Source organism: Astatotilapia calliptera, chromosome 5, assembly GCF_900246225.1.
Source record: "Astatotilapia calliptera chromosome 5, fAstCal1.2, whole genome shotgun sequence".
In the NCBI taxonomy this organism is placed as follows: Eukaryota; Metazoa; Chordata; class Actinopteri; order Cichliformes; family Cichlidae; genus Astatotilapia; species Astatotilapia calliptera.
In genome coordinates this window covers 10686149-10704350 of record NC_039306.1, presented here as the reverse complement: position 1 = coordinate 10704350, position 18202 = coordinate 10686149, and the positions used below count along the sequence as shown (strand labels likewise).

Below are 18202 nucleotides of genomic sequence, written 5' to 3'. Positions count from 1 at the left end.
GAAAAGTCATCACTTATTGATTTATTTTTAACTAATATGCCATATAAATATTCTCACACTGGGGTTTTCGCAAATGATATCAGTGACCACTGTGTGGTAGCTGTAGTCAGACAATCGAAGCTCCCAAAATCAAGTCCACAAATAGCTTTTAAATGAGATTTTAAGCATTTCTGTGAGCAAGCTTTCTTTCATGATTTATGGGACTATAAATGGAGTAGAATCTACCTAACTGATCTTGAGCTGCCATGGAATTATTTATATGATACTTTTATCAAAATTATAAATAAACATGCCCCTATCTGCAAATTTAGAGTAAAATGCAGAAACAACCCTTGGTTTTCTCCTCAGCTCTCCAGTCTACTCAAAAAAAGGGATGCTGCCTGGGCTAAGGCCAGAAAAACCAAATCTGAAGCGGACTGGCTGATTTTTAGACAGCTCAGAAACCGTTCAACTTCCTTAATTTAAAAGGCCAAATCAGAATTCTATCTTTCAAATACTACTAAACATTTGAACGACCCTGAAAAATTCTGGAAAATAATAAAATCTTCTTATGGGGACATAACTACAAATGAGATGCCAACTTTAGTTGTAAAAGACTCCTGTACTTTAACAGAGAAATGTGACATTCTAAACTGCTTTAATGAGCATTTTGTTTCTTCAGGATCTCTATTTGAATCTTTATATCCAGATTTAAAACAGCTTTCAACAAGAGGCTCTCTCTGCAACCACTCAAACTGAATCTGTGGTCCAACCCTTCAGTTTTTCTCCGCTAAATGTTTTTGAGGTCCACAGGGCTTTAAATCTGTTGGATCTAAATAAATCTGCAGGACCAGATCAACTTGATCCCTATTTTCTTAAGTTGGCTGCAGATTTTATAGCAGAACCAATAACTTAAATTTTTAATCTTAGCCTATGTTCTCCCTTTGCTGAAAGGAGGTGATCCTTCAGATGTTAATAATTACAGGCCCATATCTAAATTGTGTGTTCTAGCAAAAGTTCTAGAAAAGTTCATTAGTGAACAACTGAAAGACTTTTTGGACAAAAATTCAGTTCTTTCCCAACATCAGTCAGGATTCAGAAAAGAACACAGCACAATAACTGATGCTATTAAAGTGGTTAATGACATCGTTGATTCAATAGACTGCAAAAAATACTGTGCTGCTCTTTTTCTTGACTTGTCAAAGGCTTTTGATACAGTTGACCATGCTATTTTATTAAATAGACTAAACAATATTGGTCTATCTGTAAATGCTGTAAGTTGGTTTTCAAATTACTTGTCAGCAAGAAAACAGTGTGTCCGTGCTGCTGGGTCTTCTTCCTCTTTTCTCCCAGTATCCAAAGGAGTTCCGCAGGGCTCCATATTAGGGCCATTGCTATTTTCTCTTTACATAAACAACCTTTGTGATAATTTGTCAAATGCAGCATTTCATCTTTATGCAGATGATACAGTTATTTATTGTTCATCCCCTTCAGTAGCACAAACCCTGCAATTTCTGTAGTCTGCCTTTGACGTCGTTCAGTCCCATTTAACTCAACTTAAGTTGGTGTTAAATCCAGAGAAATCCAAGTTCATGTTATTCTCAAATGGCAAAGAGTTGTTAGCTACGTCTCCTAAGATTAAAACAATTCAAGGAACTGAAATTGAAATGGTCACATCTTACAAGTATCTAGGGATCATTATAGATCAGAATTTGCCATTTAAGACTCACATTCAAAGGCTTGTGTCGAAGTTAAAACTAAAACTAGGTTACTTTTTTAGAAACCAATCCTGTTTCTCCCTCCAAGTGAGAAAACATTTGATTCGTGCAACCTTTTTACCTTTATTGGATTATGGTGACCTGCTTTTTATGAATGCACCTGCCCACTACCTAAAGAGGCTGGATACTGTGTACCATTGTGCTTTACGTTTTATTACTGGCTATGGAAATCGTGTACATCATTGTTCTTTGTATGCTGCTGCTAAATGTCCATCTTTGCATATTCGCAGACTCTCCCATTGGTTGATCTTTATCTATAAATCTCTCCTTGGGCTGGTTCCATCTTATTTATGTGTGTATATGTGTAAAAACCACAACCAATACAGCCTTCGTTCGCACAATATCATACAATTGATTGTCCCAAAAATCAGAAAAGAATTGGGGGAAAAGGCTTTTAAATATGCTGCCCCTGCTTCCTGGAACAATCTGCAGAAGGAACTGAAATTATCAGGCACTGATCACCACCTGCACTCATGTATATATCTTTCTACGTAGCACTCTTAATTCTTATTCTCATGTATATATCTCATGTATAGCTCATGCACATATCTTTCTACGTAGCACTTTTAATTCTTATCCCTACTTTTATTTTTTCATGTCTATTTAAGTGCTATTTATGACACTATTTAAGTGCTATTTATGACACTATGTTTGCACTGAAGCACCGCAGCAATTTCCTAATGTTGTAAACCTGCTCAACATTTGGCAATAAACCCCTTTCTGATTCTGATTCTGATGAAGGGATTTCCGGAAGTGGGGTCAGATGTTACCTTGGTTACATAAAGGCAACATATTAAGAGGTTAACCCACAGGCTAATGCCATCATCTCATGTTTTTATTTCACCTTTCAACTGTGATTAGTCAGATTTTTCTCTAGAGGAAACATTTAATCACACATTGTTTAAAGTTGAAGTCACACATACAGAAAGCAGCACATCATTGTTTTTGAAAGTTTTAGATGGATAAAAGGATGTTTTCTTGTCATGCTGAAGACGCTATAGTGGCACATACTGGCACATGTTTGGAGTAAACTTTTTGGTAACACAGAAACACCTTCAGTTAGAGGCACATGAGGCTGGTTTTTGCCTTCAGAGCATAGCAAAAACCTTCCACAGGAAGTGAAATTAAGTGGGCAGTAAGAAAGAGTAAGTAAGTGTAAGTAAGTAAGTGCTTTAATATTATTATTATTATTATTATCTACCCCTGCTGGTGATGCAACTTCTGCATGCCTGTCCGTTTCACTTTTTGGAGAAGCAAAGTGTGAAATGGATGCAGTGGACCGGTGTGTCTTGTCCCGATTCGTGATTGAGGTGTGAGACAAACGACTGCTGGTCCAAGTGCGTCAAAACAATGATTTTATTAAACACGTGTGAAGGAAATACACCATCACAATCCTCAGCATAAATCCCCCAAAACAGCATACTTAAAATGTTTTTATATGTCAGGGTATAACGCCCCCTCATGCGTCAAAGCAGATACATAACATGCATAAGTTACAGTAACCACAGCTCTTCTGCTGACAACCTTTGACACACACTCAAAAAGACATTTTCTCCGTCTCCACGCCAGGTGATCTTGATCTTCTTATTCTCGCTTATCTCTGGAACATCAGAAACACATTCTACAAAAACTGTTACTTATGCAGGCACGAAATGCAGTTACAAGCCAAATATGTCTTAACTCTAACCTAGAAATGAATCTATATACTGTCTGTGTATGCAGGCGAACTGTCTCGACCTCACTGCACTCTGTCTCACCTCACCAGATAAAGCTTGTAACCTCTTACCAGACAGAAGGCCAACTCTTTCATAAGCACATTCTTACAATATATGTAATAACATGCTTGAAACTATATGTGTAATATATATTGAATAAATGTTGTAATCAAATGCTACTCAAAGCTTAATAAAAAGGATATAAGAGAATAAACATGATATAAAATGATATAATCCCCACAGTCTGTTATGTTTTCCTATGAGACTGGGTTGTATGGCTACAGTAGCTCTAAATGAAGCATTATAAGATGTGAAATATCACAATTATTCCTTTAGCTTGACCACTTACATTATTGTGAAAAAGTATTCACCCCCTTCCTGATATCTTACTTCTTAACATATGTGTCATACTTTAATGTTTCAAATCAAAAACCTTTTAATTCTACACAAACCAGAGAAAATACAAAATACACTTTTTAATTGATGATTTCATTCATCAAGGGAAAAACATTAACCAAACCTACCTGATACTACGTGAAAAATACTGGCAGCCGCCAGTGCTAACCCTCAGTTTCCTAGTAGATGCACGGTATGGTGTCAGGCCGAGCTTATTTTGCTTGTGTAGTGGCATAATACAATACAACTCTTGTGTCCTGGGTTCAATTCCTGGTGGTGCAGGTGTTTATATAACGTCCTCAGGGATTAATGAAGAATTGCAATTTTTAAGATATTACAGTGCCTCGTTCTTGAGTTATTGCATTCACAAACTTTGGTGTCCACACCACCCGACCACATGCCTGGCCGGTGGGGTGACAACGATACCCCATCAGCCTTCTATGCTTAAGGGGTAAAAAGCAGTTGCCGCTAAACCTAAACTTAATAAGAGCTTGTGCAACCCTTGGCAGAAAAAGCTGCAGTCAGACATTTGTGATAACTGGCCATGACTCTTTCATATCGCTGTAGAGGAATAATAGCCCGCTCTTATTTGTAGCATTGTTTAAATTCAGCCACGCTCAAGAGTTTTTGAGCATGAATGGCAAAAATCACAATCTGATATAAGTCCAAACTTTTCTTAGGTCACTTTAAAACCTTCACTTTTTGTTCTTTTATTTTTTTATTTTTTTTACCATTCAGAGGTAGACTCTATTGTATTTCAGACATTGTCCTGCTGCATAAGCCAAGTGTGCTTGAGCTTCACAACCCAAAGTGATGGCTGGACATTCTGCTTCTGAATTTTATGGTAGAGAGCAGAATTCACGTTTCCATCAATTACAGTAAATTGCTCACAATGTGACATTACCAGCACCAACTTTAACTGTCAGTATAGAGTTTTTATTTTAATTTTTTAATTTTAATAAAATGCTGAACAGAACATTACATTCTATTACTTTTTAACACAGGTATGGTTTGCTTTTCTTACCCTAATAAATGAATCATCATTATATATGGAAAAAGGAAGACTGATGAGTACATGTTTAATTGCTTTGAGCTGTGTGTATTTGTGAGTCTACAGGATGACGCAGCAGCAGGTCTCTGGGTAGTCATCAGCACTGACTTTGCGCTCGTTGCCGTACACGTAGTAGACGTAGCTCTTGTCTTTCCACTTGTAGTTCACCTGAGTGATGGGGATCAGCTCGACTGTCTGCCTCTGAAAGAGAGAGAGATGGAGGGATTCGTATTAAAGGAAAACTTTCAACAGCATCAGAGCGGGTCAGCTTGAGTCAGAATACTTTAGCTTAGCATTGACTGAAAGCAGGAGTAAAAGAAATGAGCACTTTTCTTAGCCACATTTCAGATTTGTATTAATCTTCAATCGACCAGCTTCAAACCTTTATGTCCTTTTCTTTAACAAAAATTCCAACAATTAATTCCCCTTTTGAGTGTTTATATAACAGCTAACTCTTCAACCACCATCAAATCATTCAAGATGGCTTTAGTTATCTTTATAGGTCACCTTATCCCTCGAGCTTCTGTAGCAGTTGATAACTTTAGTAATTGAACAGTCTATTGATTTTTCTATTGACTAACTGAGGAATCAGTTAAGTTAAATAATTTGCAGAGCAAAGCAATAAATTGCAGAGTAACACAGGCACACCAGCACAGGCTGGCCACTGGGGGTGACTACACTATAGCCTATAGACTCAAAACTCTAAAGTAAACTTTGCACGTTTTCCTTGCTGCTTCAACTACAAATAATGGAATTTCAGCTCGAATCAATTATATTTCAACTAGAATTAGCTGCTGATGGAACAAGGATAGCTGTTTTCTTTCCCTCCACTACTGGAGAAGATCTGGATAATTTTTCTTTTGAGCTGTGTGTCGGCCTACCTGCTGCAGAATCCTGGAGGTTTTGCCATAGTTAGTTTGATGTTCTTTGATCAGACGCTCAGAGGCCTGAGAGACTGCTGGGTTTGGAAAGCCAAGCAGTGGGTAGACCTGAGAGAAGCAAGAGTTTAATTCACAATATTCACACCGCTAACCCCAGCAATGTGTTTTCCTTCTCCCCAACCTTTCCTTTACATTTATCTCAACTACACCTGTCTGAGGTGAGTTCCTGCAGTGGCTTTATGTTTAATTTATGGAGATTATTTCAACATTTCGAACATAGAATATAACATTCCAAACTACTGTGTGAAATTACTGAGATGTAGTTTTTTGTATGAAATTTTGGTATTTAAAAAAAAAAAATCTTATTAGGATTCAAAGTGAAGCTACATTGTGTGTGTGTGTGTGTGTGTGTGTGTGTGTGTGTGTGTGTGTGTGTGTGTGTGTGTGTGTGTTTACCAGGTTCTGGCTGCTCTTGAACAGCTCTTTCCCTTTTACTGAGCGCAGGTTATCACTCTTCAGACCACAGCTCTGCTCCACCAGATGATCTTCCACATGGTTTTTCCTAAACACAAACACACAGATATGAACTATATTCATGCTGTATCCATCAAATATAAAATACAGATTTAACACACACACTCTACATCCTGATGAATACAATATTACATGAATCAATCATTTCAAGTTTTAACCAATCAAGTTTCTACTGTTTTCAGTTTAAACTCGCAGCATGTAATTTTCATCTTTATTGACTAGAGGGCACCAAAGCATCACTCAAAAAAACATTTATTCTCTTCCGCTTATCCTTAGCAGGGTTGCATGAGTGCAAGGGGAAGAGGTGGGGTACATCTTGGACAGGCGGCTAGTCTGTTGCAGTTCTAACACAGAGAGACAGACAACCGTTCACACCTAAGGGCAATTTAGAATCACGACCAGTAACTGCATGTCTTTGGACTGTGAAAGGAGGCCTGAGTACCCACAGAGAACACTCCACTCCACACAGAAAGGCCCTGACCAGATTATGGAGATGAACTCAGGATCTTCCTGCTGTGACGCAGTGTAAGCCACCACATCGGGGGTTTGAATCCGCTGAACGGCTACTCTGAGGTACCCCTGAGCAAGGTACCGTCCCTACACACTGCTCCCTGTGCGCCTGCTTAGTGGCTGCCCACTGCTTCACTGAGTGAATGGGTCAAATGCAGAGAAAAACAAGTAATTTCCCCACGGGGATCAATAAAGTATACATTATTATTATTAGTGACTGAATATAATGGATTTGCAACAGTGCTTTGAATGTTCACGAAACCTGAATTTTCTCAATTTCAGGATAAATTACATCAGATAAATCTCTGTTGTTAATAATATTGGGGTGCCCACTGATCAAGAAATTTTTTTATTATCATTCAAATATGGCTTTCAAATTTAATGCTATATTTTTACATGCTACATACTTTTACTGATAGTAAAACGAAACAATGACCATGTGTAATTTCTTCTCTTGTTTCCTTATTTGATTTTTAAAATTTGTTTATACTGTATGTCAGATATCTGCAGAAATATATGGGCCTCTTAAGCCTTTAAGCAACTCTATCACTGAAAGATAAAATCTTTGTTTTCATAAACTGGTTATTCCTCAAGTACAACTAAAACCGTGGGCAGGGCTCGTGTATTATCCTTAAGGACTGGACCCCATCAGTAGTCTGTGGAAGATATTTAATGTTTTCTAAAATTTCAGTGGAAGTACCTCAAAAAATATTTAAGGTAGGAAAAAAAAGAACCAACTAATTTGCATTGACTTTTCAAAGCCTTTTAAAACATCTCCATGTACCATTTTCCTCTACATAATTCACGAATATCTGTCAAAACAAACAGACCTCAAACAGAACCTTAAGTATCCTTAATTAACTCTGCAAGTATCCAGGACATGTAGCATAAAATTGGCTTCAAGGGCTTTAGAAACAAATTTAAACCGTTTAAAGGAGTTAAATTGAGTTCAAATGTAAGTGTCTTTATATACTTCTGCAACCTCCTCCAGGACCATTTGAATTTTACAAATGACACCTAAAACACACTTGAAGAACCCAATCTTCATACAGGAATCATAGGAAATATAGGAATGTTGAAACTGCTGTTGTACTCACCATTCCACTTTGAGCTCAATGTAGGTCAGCAGTTGACGTTTTCCTTTACAGGTTTCACATTGCTTTTTCCCACTACCATTACACTTTGTACACCTAAACACACACAGACACATGACTCATTATTTTTGGTTACTTATAGACATACAAATCTTTTCCCAATTTTTTCTTTGTTACTAAAGTCCACATTGAAGTGAATAAAATCATTTAAATATGTTTGACTCAGTCTTGACCATTATCGATTCTCTAGATTTTATTTTAACTTTAAAAAAATCTGATATTTGTTTATTTTGTCGATATGTGTATGCTTATTTTGTCAATATTGCTGCTCATCTTCAACCAGGCTACACTCATAAAAGACTTTAATTATCAAATGTATTTTTAAAAGTTTGTTAAATAAATAAAAGTAACTTATGATTTCACATCCTGCTGAACATTTTTTGACTGATTTCTTCCTTTGCTCATATTTATTGGGCCAGATGATCATTTCTTTACAAAAAGTTATCCCAGTTATTGTGGGATAACTAGATGGCAGATGGGAGCAGACAGATGATCAGTTGAGTCCGTAGCGTCAGATAGAAGAGCAACAAATAGCAACAACAGCATTTTATTTCACTCTTTAAATTGTTAAACCCTTTATTTTATAAAACATTCATATATAAAACAATTGTTTAATGAGGCTTTTCTTGCTTTTGTAACACTTCTACTTTTGCTTTTAATTTGAGTAAAATAAAGCATCATTGAGAACATGAGCAGAGATTTAAGCAGAAAATGAATGGACATGCAGAAAAAGAAGAAAAAGTGATTCATTCGGTGGACTCTTGAAAAGAAAGAGAAAAACTGCTAAGGAAAAAAAATAGGCTAAAAGTTATGACTTTGGTAGGTTCTGAGAAAATGACAGACACACAAGTAGCCCAGGAAAAACATGCTGCAGGGCATTGCAAGCCTCCCAGAGGTGTCTCAAACCACCTGAAATAAACTGACACTGTCCCATGACAGTACTGATGACATGACTCTGTGTGTGCGTGTGTGTCTGAGAAGGGCGTTGTCTGAATCCATTCCAATTTTCATTAAGCCATTCAGCACCACAGCTTCAGAATAAAAACTAAAGTTACTAAATAAATAGCTATTGTGATTGATCAACAGAGAGGACCATACGAATGCCTGAGTGAAAAGCTTAGCCCTTAACTGACTGTAATTCAATTCATTATTCATGTTAGAACTTGCAGTCCATATGCTGACAAACACGTTATGAAGCCTTTTTTTCACAAGTTTATAAACCCTCAAACTCTGAAAGTCTCATGCTCTGCTCAGTACATGTAAAAGAGTCACCTCATTCCCTGTATAGAGAAAAAGTCCATCATCATCCCAGCTGCCTGTTTTCTGAGTCTGATAAGTAGATATCTACTTCGCACAGCTCACCAAATAGTTCTAAGCGGAAGTGGGGTTTAAACTGTGTATTGTTGCGTTTGATTGGATCACCTGTATCTGAAGGGGAAAACGTGAGGTAGAGGCTCCATAGTATAGTACAGGGGTGTCCAAACAGTTTTATTAATAGAAATTCACCTATAGGGGCCAACAATCCCTACTGACATTATTTTCTACAGGCTCATAACCCCAACATTTTCATGCAAATATGATCTAATCAAATTGCAATATATTAAGCTGTGTTTTTGACTTTAAAATGTTAATAGTGAATAAATTATTTGAAAACACAAATTCAAAATAATCAGAATCTAAAATTTATGAATTTCAGAAAACAATTCTTGTACTTGCTTGCCAACATTAAAAAAAAAAAAAAAAAAGGAGGTCTGATCCCAATTTATTAACACTGAATCATTTCAATTGTAATTGTTTAATTCGGCGTATCGTTATTAGTTTGCATGTTTAAAAAGAAAAAGGTAGATGGAGATAATACAAAATGTAAGCTTTGAAACTGGTATTTTTTCTGTTTTATTTTCAGTTTGTGTGACCATTCAGTACCTGTCTTTGCCTGTGCCATTACAGTGAGTGCAGGCTGGATCGGACTTTGCCGCACCATTACACATCGGGCAAGTTTTCTACAACGACACAAATAAGCAAATGTTTTAATTGTACCTTGATCAGACTTTTCATGTCTTATTATTTACTATTGAGAGTTTCCTTACTTTTCCACTTCCACTGCACTCCTTGCATTGCTCAGTACCTGCTGCATTGCACGTGTGGCATTGCTAAACACAAACACACAAAAAAGATAAAAATGAGTAAAAGGTAAAAACTTTTCAGAATCACACTGATGGGGAGTTCTCCTTAGATTCCTCACACACAGTTTGTGTTCATGGTTTAACTTCTAATTAGAGCTCCAGCTAAAGTGAAAACTACATGTGGCTATAGCACTGACACCTCGTGCTATGTTAGAAACCAGCTCATTCAGGAACTCAAATCTTCACAGATTTCAAGTATCCCATTCTTTAAGTATATATGTCTTCAAGCTTAAAGCTCAGAACTAAACTGCAGGTAACCCAGCACTTTGACAGATAGCTTTTGTTATTCAGCCACCTTGACGGAGGACGTGTAGGGCACCCGGATCTTCTCTGTGTGGTCACTGAAAAGTTTGGGGGGTGTGGCCTGGACCTCCCATGGTCGTGGAGCGGGCTGGGCGTAAAAGTCAGCAGGCTCACCTTTTAAATACACGAGATCACAGAAAATGGCAGTCAATAAACTACTAGTATAGTAAGTTACTGCATTGTCAGTAGGTTTACGCAAGGATTAATAAAAAAGGCATTTCATTATTATGAAAACCAAAGCAAGTGTTTCCAGGTTTAACTCTTTCAGGTAAAACACTATTGATTAATCAGTTGTTCTGGAGTTTGATTCATAATAGGCTCTGAGTATCACACTATTGTTTTTAATCCCTCACAAGGCCATAAACTTTGAGTGTGGTCAAGAACAAAGTGAAAAATGTGGTTTGGTAACAGGAAACAACAAAACTCTACCATCAGATTAAAAAGCATCCAGCCTTGCTCTATAATAACAGAACATGGTGGCTCAAGGAAACAAATGAAAATGACCATTTTAATGGCTCCACATCAGGTTTTGATTTAACAAAATGAAAATGTGCGTTTACCTTCATGTGGTTTGTGGGCCCAGTCAGTTGACCTGGACTCAGTGAATGTCTCCAGACGGTACTAAGGAACAAAAAACAGACTTTACTGAGAGAAACTGGATTTGCTGATAACATTACTGTGCTAATTTCTCTATATTTCACATCAGAGTGAAAGTGAAACATACGTTTCTATGCATCATGTGCAAGAAATGTCTCTCCCATTAAATCCTACACAAAATTTGTTAAACCCAATCAGTATCGCACATTATACCATACAATGTATTTCCGGGTTGTTGCCATATAACTGGGCATCATATTACTGCATAACAAATTTTGTGGTAAAACCAGTACTTGGAACGGGTATTCCATATTCTTTGAGCTTCTTGCAAGAATCTTGAGGATGTGATGAAAAGTTCTGGCAAACTACTACTTAAGCAGGTCTGGACACTTACTAAAAGCCCTCAAGTTTTTGAGCAAAAAAATCCTTACACAGGTTTATTCTTAACAGTTCATTATCATTCAATTATGTCCTTTGGTCAAATGTTTAGAAAACTATGAGTGCAAACAGTTCAAACCAGTCTGTTGCAGAGATAGTAAAAGCAGGTAACTCAGTCCTCAGCATCACTGATGCTGACAGCATTATAAAAAGGGAACATTTAATCACCCTAAATGTGTTGAATGGCTCCATGGAGGTGATGACTCCCTGAGTGACTGGTGCGTCACCGTAGCAGCAATGAGACGACACAAATTCCTTTAAAGCCTCGCGAGCTGCATTTTCAGACAGAGAGGGGATGCTACAAAACACACAAACTCTGTGTTAAACCAGAATATTCTACTGATTGTTGAGCAGCTGAAAGACACAGATAATATGTCGTACCTCCATTCAGGATTTTCAGGGGCGGGTTGGGGTGGAGCTACTGGCTGCATGGGCATGGGAGGAGGCAGGAAACCTCCTGTATCAATGACAAATTTTCAAGTACCAGCAACAGCATTAATGTGAGGAATTATGTGAACCGGGCTTTTCTTACCTCCTCCTGGCACAGTGCCTTCATAGCCTGGGACATTGCCAAACATGTTGGGTTGGGGTGCCATGACAGGTGGGTACATAGCTGGAATAAACAAGAAACAAACCATTGAAACCAATATTTTGGATGAACTTAAAAATTTTCATTCAAACTAAAGTTCTAACCGAACAGCTTAGGAGGTTTGGGCCCTATACCACGAACCTCGTTCAGCAAACATGCAGAACTAAAAAAGTCGAAAACAGAAAAGCCAGCTTTAATTAAGCTTGGTCTAAAACAAAACAAAAAAAGGTGACATTTGATAACGGTGTAACACAATTTCACGCATCACTGAATGCAGGCAAAACAGAAAATACCTCGACATTATAAGTACAGTGTTGACTTTGGCCACATCTTAATTTTTTGCCATCTTCACACAGATTTTTCCCTTTCTATTTATTTTTATTTGGAATTATTAATTTTAGAAAAATGATTATATCCATCTATGGGAATATCAGTTCCTACTGACATGACATCAGAATAATGGCTCAGAAAATTAAGATTACATTTACATGACACTTTCCCCTTCTAAAAGACTCAAAACTTGCCAATGTTCCTAAAATTTAGTTCCAATGCTTTTGAGTAATTTTGAGTAAGCTAGCATAATTTTAACCTCAAAGGGGATTTTTTTTCCTTCATGTTTGTATACAAGAGAAACTGCTTAATAAACAAAATCTATATGCGTTTTTTGAAAGCTTTTTACAACTTACAGACTTTGTTCAAATGCTTTTGCATATTCGTAGTGTTTCCTCCCTTAAATGAAATATCTACTTTTCAAGTATTGCAAGTTGCCCTGTTGTCTTCCGTTCTCGTAAAGTATAATCAAACTTTTTAGTGTTTGAGCCGCTTAGGCGCCGTGGTATTGCCCCTATCAAGTCAGTGAGCTGGGAGTTTGCTGTTCTCCCCGGTTCAAATATTTGAAGTTTGCACGGCTACATTCTCGCCTGAAAATTTGTTAAAAGTTTATTTTGCAACCCAGAAAGAGTAATAAGAGGGGCACTGAAATTCGGGATTGTCCGAGAAAAAACGGGAGGGTTGGCATGTATTACCTTGCATAGCCTGTAACGTTATTATGATGGACAGGTTTTATGAGTGAACTTGACTTTAAGTCACTTACAGGTTTCTTTGGAAAAATACTTTCTTATATCCAGGTTCTTTTTGCTGCCATCCTCCTCTCCTCCTTGCAGGTCCTCGCAGCGCAGGATTGCCGCTGCTAAAACTAAACAGAGCTCCCTGAAAGGCACAGCCAATCACATTGGCTATATTTGTCACATGATATAGGACTCCAGTAGAGAACGTAATTTAACTCTTTCTGCACCGCTGGGTGAATGAGAGGTTGACAGATCGCTTTTTTTTTTTTTTTTATTTCTATCGGTTTTGTTTTTCTTTACTCAAAGAGATCAAATTATTGGTGGGGACAATTCAATAATCGCTGGATATTGGTGGGGACATGTCCCTTCCGTCCATGCCAAATCTACGCCCTTGCATGAATTAAAAGGAAAGGTATCATATTTCACATTATCTTCCTTCAGAAGACTCATTCATCAAACTGGTTAAACAGTGACAAGGTGGAACATGACAATTTTTTTTAGATAAACTTCAGTTCATACAAAGTTACATTATGTGTGCAGCTGAACAAGCCTGATCCTGCAGAGAAATTTGTGGTGCGAATGAAAGAGGGTTCTGCCCACGCTAGCGTTAGCTATTCCAGTAAGATTAAAACCAGCATGTTAACCTCACACCCAAAAATGGTGACAGAATATTGTAATGCATCTCATTTTACTTTTGATATTAAAATTTGACCCCCCCCCCCCTTTTTGTTGTTGTATTAACTGTCATGTTTAAGTCAAATAAATGTAATAAATAAATAAGTCACCATGAAATCACAATTAAGGCAAAATACAGTTAATAAATTTACATATCAGAACAGAAGTGTAACATGTTCTCCACTGCAACCCCGCAGGTTTATTTCTGATTCTGTCATAAGTCAGCTGTGTGCAGGCAGGAAAGGACCCAAACGCACACTCACGTCTCAAGTAAACTCAAAAAACACAGCCTTATTTGCTGGCGTGTAGGTGACACAAAGAAAATAACCTAAACTGGAATACTGGAACCTAATCGTACAAAGAGACACACAGGGAAATACACAGCCATGGATGAGGGAGATTGCAACGCTGGACAGAAGAAAACAAAGTGCTTCAATTAACAGGTAATGACGAGAGAACAGGAAACGCACACACACGCAGCTGGGGCTAATTACACACAACGAGACAGAGGATGCAAAGCTAAACATAAAACATGAGATAAGGTACCTTCAGAGTTAGAGAAGTGAAACAAAACATGGCACACACAGATAAGAGAAAGTAAAACCGGAAGTAATGAGAACATTCACAGAGACGCAGACAGACACAGAAACGTGACTGAATGGGGAAACATGGCAGCCAGGGGAAAACAGAATAAAACATGACGAGGAAATAAGACACAAGAACTCACACAGCCTATATAAACACAGACACACAAAGAGAGACACAGAGGCCACAAGGGGAAAATACTAAATAATCAAGGAACTAAACAGGGAATATAAGAAACTCAAAACAGGACAACTAGACTAACAAAGTGGACTTCTACATAAATCATCATACAAAATGACAAAAACACAACCCCCCCCCCTCCCCCAGAGATTCACAGTTTTTAAAGTTTCTATAAGTAGAATGGGAGGCAGAGTTTTGAGCGACAGACACACTCTCTAGTTTTAAGATTAGCTTAAGCACTGATTACTTCTCAACTCTCTTTTCTCTTTCACATACCACTATTACATACGTAGTCTAAACCAGCAGTCCCCAACCCCCGGGCCTCGGACCGGCACCGGTCCGTGAGTCGTTTGGTACCGGGCCGCGAGAGTTGAGGCTCAGGTGTGAAATGTATGCTTTTCGGGATTTTTATCGGTTTTTAGGGTTATTTTGTTATCGTTTTTATCGTTAACTCGGTTTTCCTAGGTCTTTTTACTTGTGTTATGAATAAATCTTCTTTTTTTGGTACCGGTACTAGTTTTATTTTGTTGTATTTATCCGCGACACCTTAAAGGCCGGTCCGTGAAAATATTGTCGGGCGTGAACCGGTCCGTGGCGCGAAAAAGGTTGGGGACCGCTGGTCGAAACTACTCGTTAAAAAGGCAAACATCTGCATAAAACTACAGGCTTCATATAGGCGGAGGGGGCAGGAACTGTCATCCAGCAATGATAAAGATCTTCAAGTTATGAAACAAGCTATAAAAAAAGCAGGTTAGGTCAATGCAACAACATTAATGTGAGGAATTGGGCTTTTCTTACCTCCTGCTGACACATTGCCTTCATAGAATGGGGCATTGCTGAAAGTGTTGGCTGAGGTGGGCATGAGAGGGGTATATGCAGCTGGAATTAAAAGAAATAAGAAACAAACCATTCAAACTAACACAGAGAGAACTCAAATTCATCTAAGTTTTTTTAATGCATTAATTAATTATCCTTTTTTTTGGTGGGGCGGGGGGGATGTTTTTGCTTAGGGTAAGGTGAACACTCAGAGGATGACATCAACATTGAAGTTTATTATGGATAATAAGTATTGTGTAAGCTGGGCCTCAGCAGTTGTGGGAAGGGAAATGTACCGTATGGTCATGTACTCAGGGCTGGTCTCTGTGGCCTTGGTGCACTCTGTTTAAGAGAGGTCTCCCCTTCCAGAGGGAATTATTCCTTTTTCCCTTATCAAAGGCATCAGTCGCATTTGTTACTTTGATGGACTGCCGAATCTTCAAGAATCTGTCTTAGCTTATCCATCCTTTCATGCATCTATTTTCTGCCGTTTTGGTCACTGAAGCAGCAGCCTGAGCAGAGAAACCCAGGCTTCCCTCAAATCAGCTCATCCAGGAGGACACAGAGACACTCACAAGTTAGCCAAGAGATATAATTTCTCTAGCAAGTCCTGGGTTTGCCCTGGGGGTTCCTCACGGTGGGACATTCCTGGAGTCCCAAGTCCTAGTCTGAGCTTCACTTTCCTCCACCTCTTCCCTTGTCAACAATCAGTCTAACTTCCCTTCTACAGTTCTTAGTATTCTTTAAGATATTATTCTTCTGAGTCATTCTGGTTTGTTTGTTTGTTTGTTTGTTTAAAAGTCTTTCAGCCTAATTTCAATAGAGCTGAATACAACTGAAAGGGCTCCTATTTCCCCTTCTACATGTTGTAACAAGAACACTTCAGAGCCATAGGTCATGGATTGCTTTTATCTACAATGGACAGTAGGTGGAGTTGCTTAGTCCTTGCTCAGGTGCTTGAATGCAGATATGTATGCGGGCAAAATAGAAGCTACTTTAGCATTATGACTTTGATGTTGATTTTGGTAGAGATTTGTAGATGTTTGTTTCTTTTTCTCTCCCATCTTCATACAGCTTTCTCCCTGTCTCTCACATTCTTTCAATCTTTGTGCCGCCATCCAAAAGATGAATGTTACAGTGTAAGAGAATTACAACCCAATAAAATGCATAAACTAACCCATATCAATTATCCATCCATATCGATAGCTATATTAAAATTGAATGAGGTGGTAATGCTGACAATTAACATAAGAAGAAAAATCATTTTGGCTTTCTTTTACCAGCACCCATTTAAAAATAAAAAAAGAAGAAGTTTATTTTAGAAAAAACAGGTATATCCATCTATGAAAAACAGAGTCATCATTTCTTTCAGGACTTAGGTCAAAGGAAAATCCTAAAACTAAAAAAATATTCACATTGGAATTGTTTCCTCAACAAAATACAACAACCTCTGTTTATAAGTAAAGCTGTTCAAGCACAAATAAATCCCAGAGAGAAAATAAAAACCAAATGATGCAATTAACAGGTTAACTGATATCAGGTCGCCATTTAACAGAAGTTTAGGCAGCAGGTTATTTAATTTCAGTGAATATTTAATTTTTTGTATTTATCTAGTCTCAGAATTAAAAAAAAAACAAAAACAACAACTTCAAAGAAACCTTAAAAATGCACCTTGCATTTGCTGGAACATATTTGCTGCTGGTAGTCGCGCCGACTACCAGAAGCTCATCCCTGCATCCTTCGTGTGTCCTGCTTGGACTCGGTGTCTGTGCAGGGTGACTGCTGTCTTGCTATTTCACTTCTTACCTGCGCTGTTCATTCTGCTGCAGATCAACCACTCAGTAGACCAGCTCGGTTTTATGGTAACCACACAGGATCCGTTGATTTAACTCCGCCGCGCAACCTTCGAAATACATGTAATTAGGACCTCTTTGTATCAGCCCCTACGTCAAATATCAATATCAATAAACTAATGTTTAAACGACTGTTGTCATTTCTATTCCCTCACCAGCAGATTGGTGGTGGGTAAAGGTCTGAGGGTAAAGAATAAATATAAAGACAGAATTAAAACTATTCTTAGTCTACCTGAAAATTTGATATTGGGTCAGAGAGAAAAATAGCGGCTCTATTTTCTTCTGTCTCCTCTGTGACAGAAAGGAAATGAAGCCCTGCCTCTATCGTATTGCAAACATACCAACAAGTAACGTGTCAGAAGCTGTTTTTTTCTTCTCCAGGCGTGTTGGCACAGCTTTTCTATTCAAGTAAAATTGTTCTCAGGTTAGTAGGAGGCGCCGACATTCCTGAAAAGTCATTTCTCATAATCCGCCCTCGTAGCCTCTCCCCCCTCCCCCCATGTTGGACTTTTCTACATGTTTAAGGAACTTTCACACATAAAAGCTGTGCGAATATTTCATGCGTATTTTATATTTCGCACGAAATATATATTTCGTAATATTTGTAAGTATTTTTCGGACTCATCTATTCTTCATGCAGCTGTTCACACCGACCAAGCTCGATTTTCCCGATGTTTCGAATCTGAATTAACAGATCTGACCAATCAGAACACTGCATTTGGCAACCAGCATAGCTCAAATCGCGTGCATGTACTGAATATACAATGAAACGGAAATAGTAAAATAATTTTAATAGTAAAAATAGTTTAAAAACAACAACAACTATTTTACCTCAGGCACACAGCAAAATAGGCCTTCTCAGGTGTGTGGTCCCCACTCTGCTAACAAGAGCTTAAACTGCACTGACATCTTGAAATA

General features: G+C 38.0%; 1 protein-coding gene across 1 annotated transcript; it reads right to left on the bottom strand.

Annotated features, from left to right (window-relative positions):
* Positions 1–3095: 3095 nt before the first annotated feature.
* LOC113022119 (protein SSUH2 homolog) lies at positions 3096–17230 on the bottom strand. The gene is made up of 13 exons (XM_026167188.1): positions 17103–17230; positions 15414–15494; positions 12052–12132; positions 11901–11976; positions 11688–11817; positions 11045–11105; positions 10477–10598; positions 10086–10148; positions 9922–9998; positions 7942–8034; positions 6257–6362; positions 5801–5908; positions 3096–5120 (listed from the first exon to the last, which is right to left on the bottom strand). Exons 1-13 carry the CDS (start codon positions 17119–17121, stop codon positions 4980–4982), a joined length of 1158 nt encoding a protein of 385 aa, XP_026022973.1. The 5' UTR covers positions 17122–17230; the 3' UTR covers positions 3096–4979.
* Positions 17231–18202: the final 972 nt, after the last annotated feature.

What these genes read in the sequence shown, in the direction of transcription:
- LOC113022119 (XM_026167188.1), bottom strand. An exon ending in AATGGCACAGGCAAAGACAG is followed by an intron (nt 8,035 to 9,921) that starts GTACTGAATGGT and finishes GTGTGTGTTTAG; the next exon opens with GTGTACAAAGTGTAATGGTA. An exon ending in TCAAGAGCAGCCAGAACCTG is followed by an intron (nt 5,909 to 6,256) that starts GTAAACACACAC and finishes TGCTTCTCTCAG; the next exon opens with GTCTACCCACTGCTTGGCTT.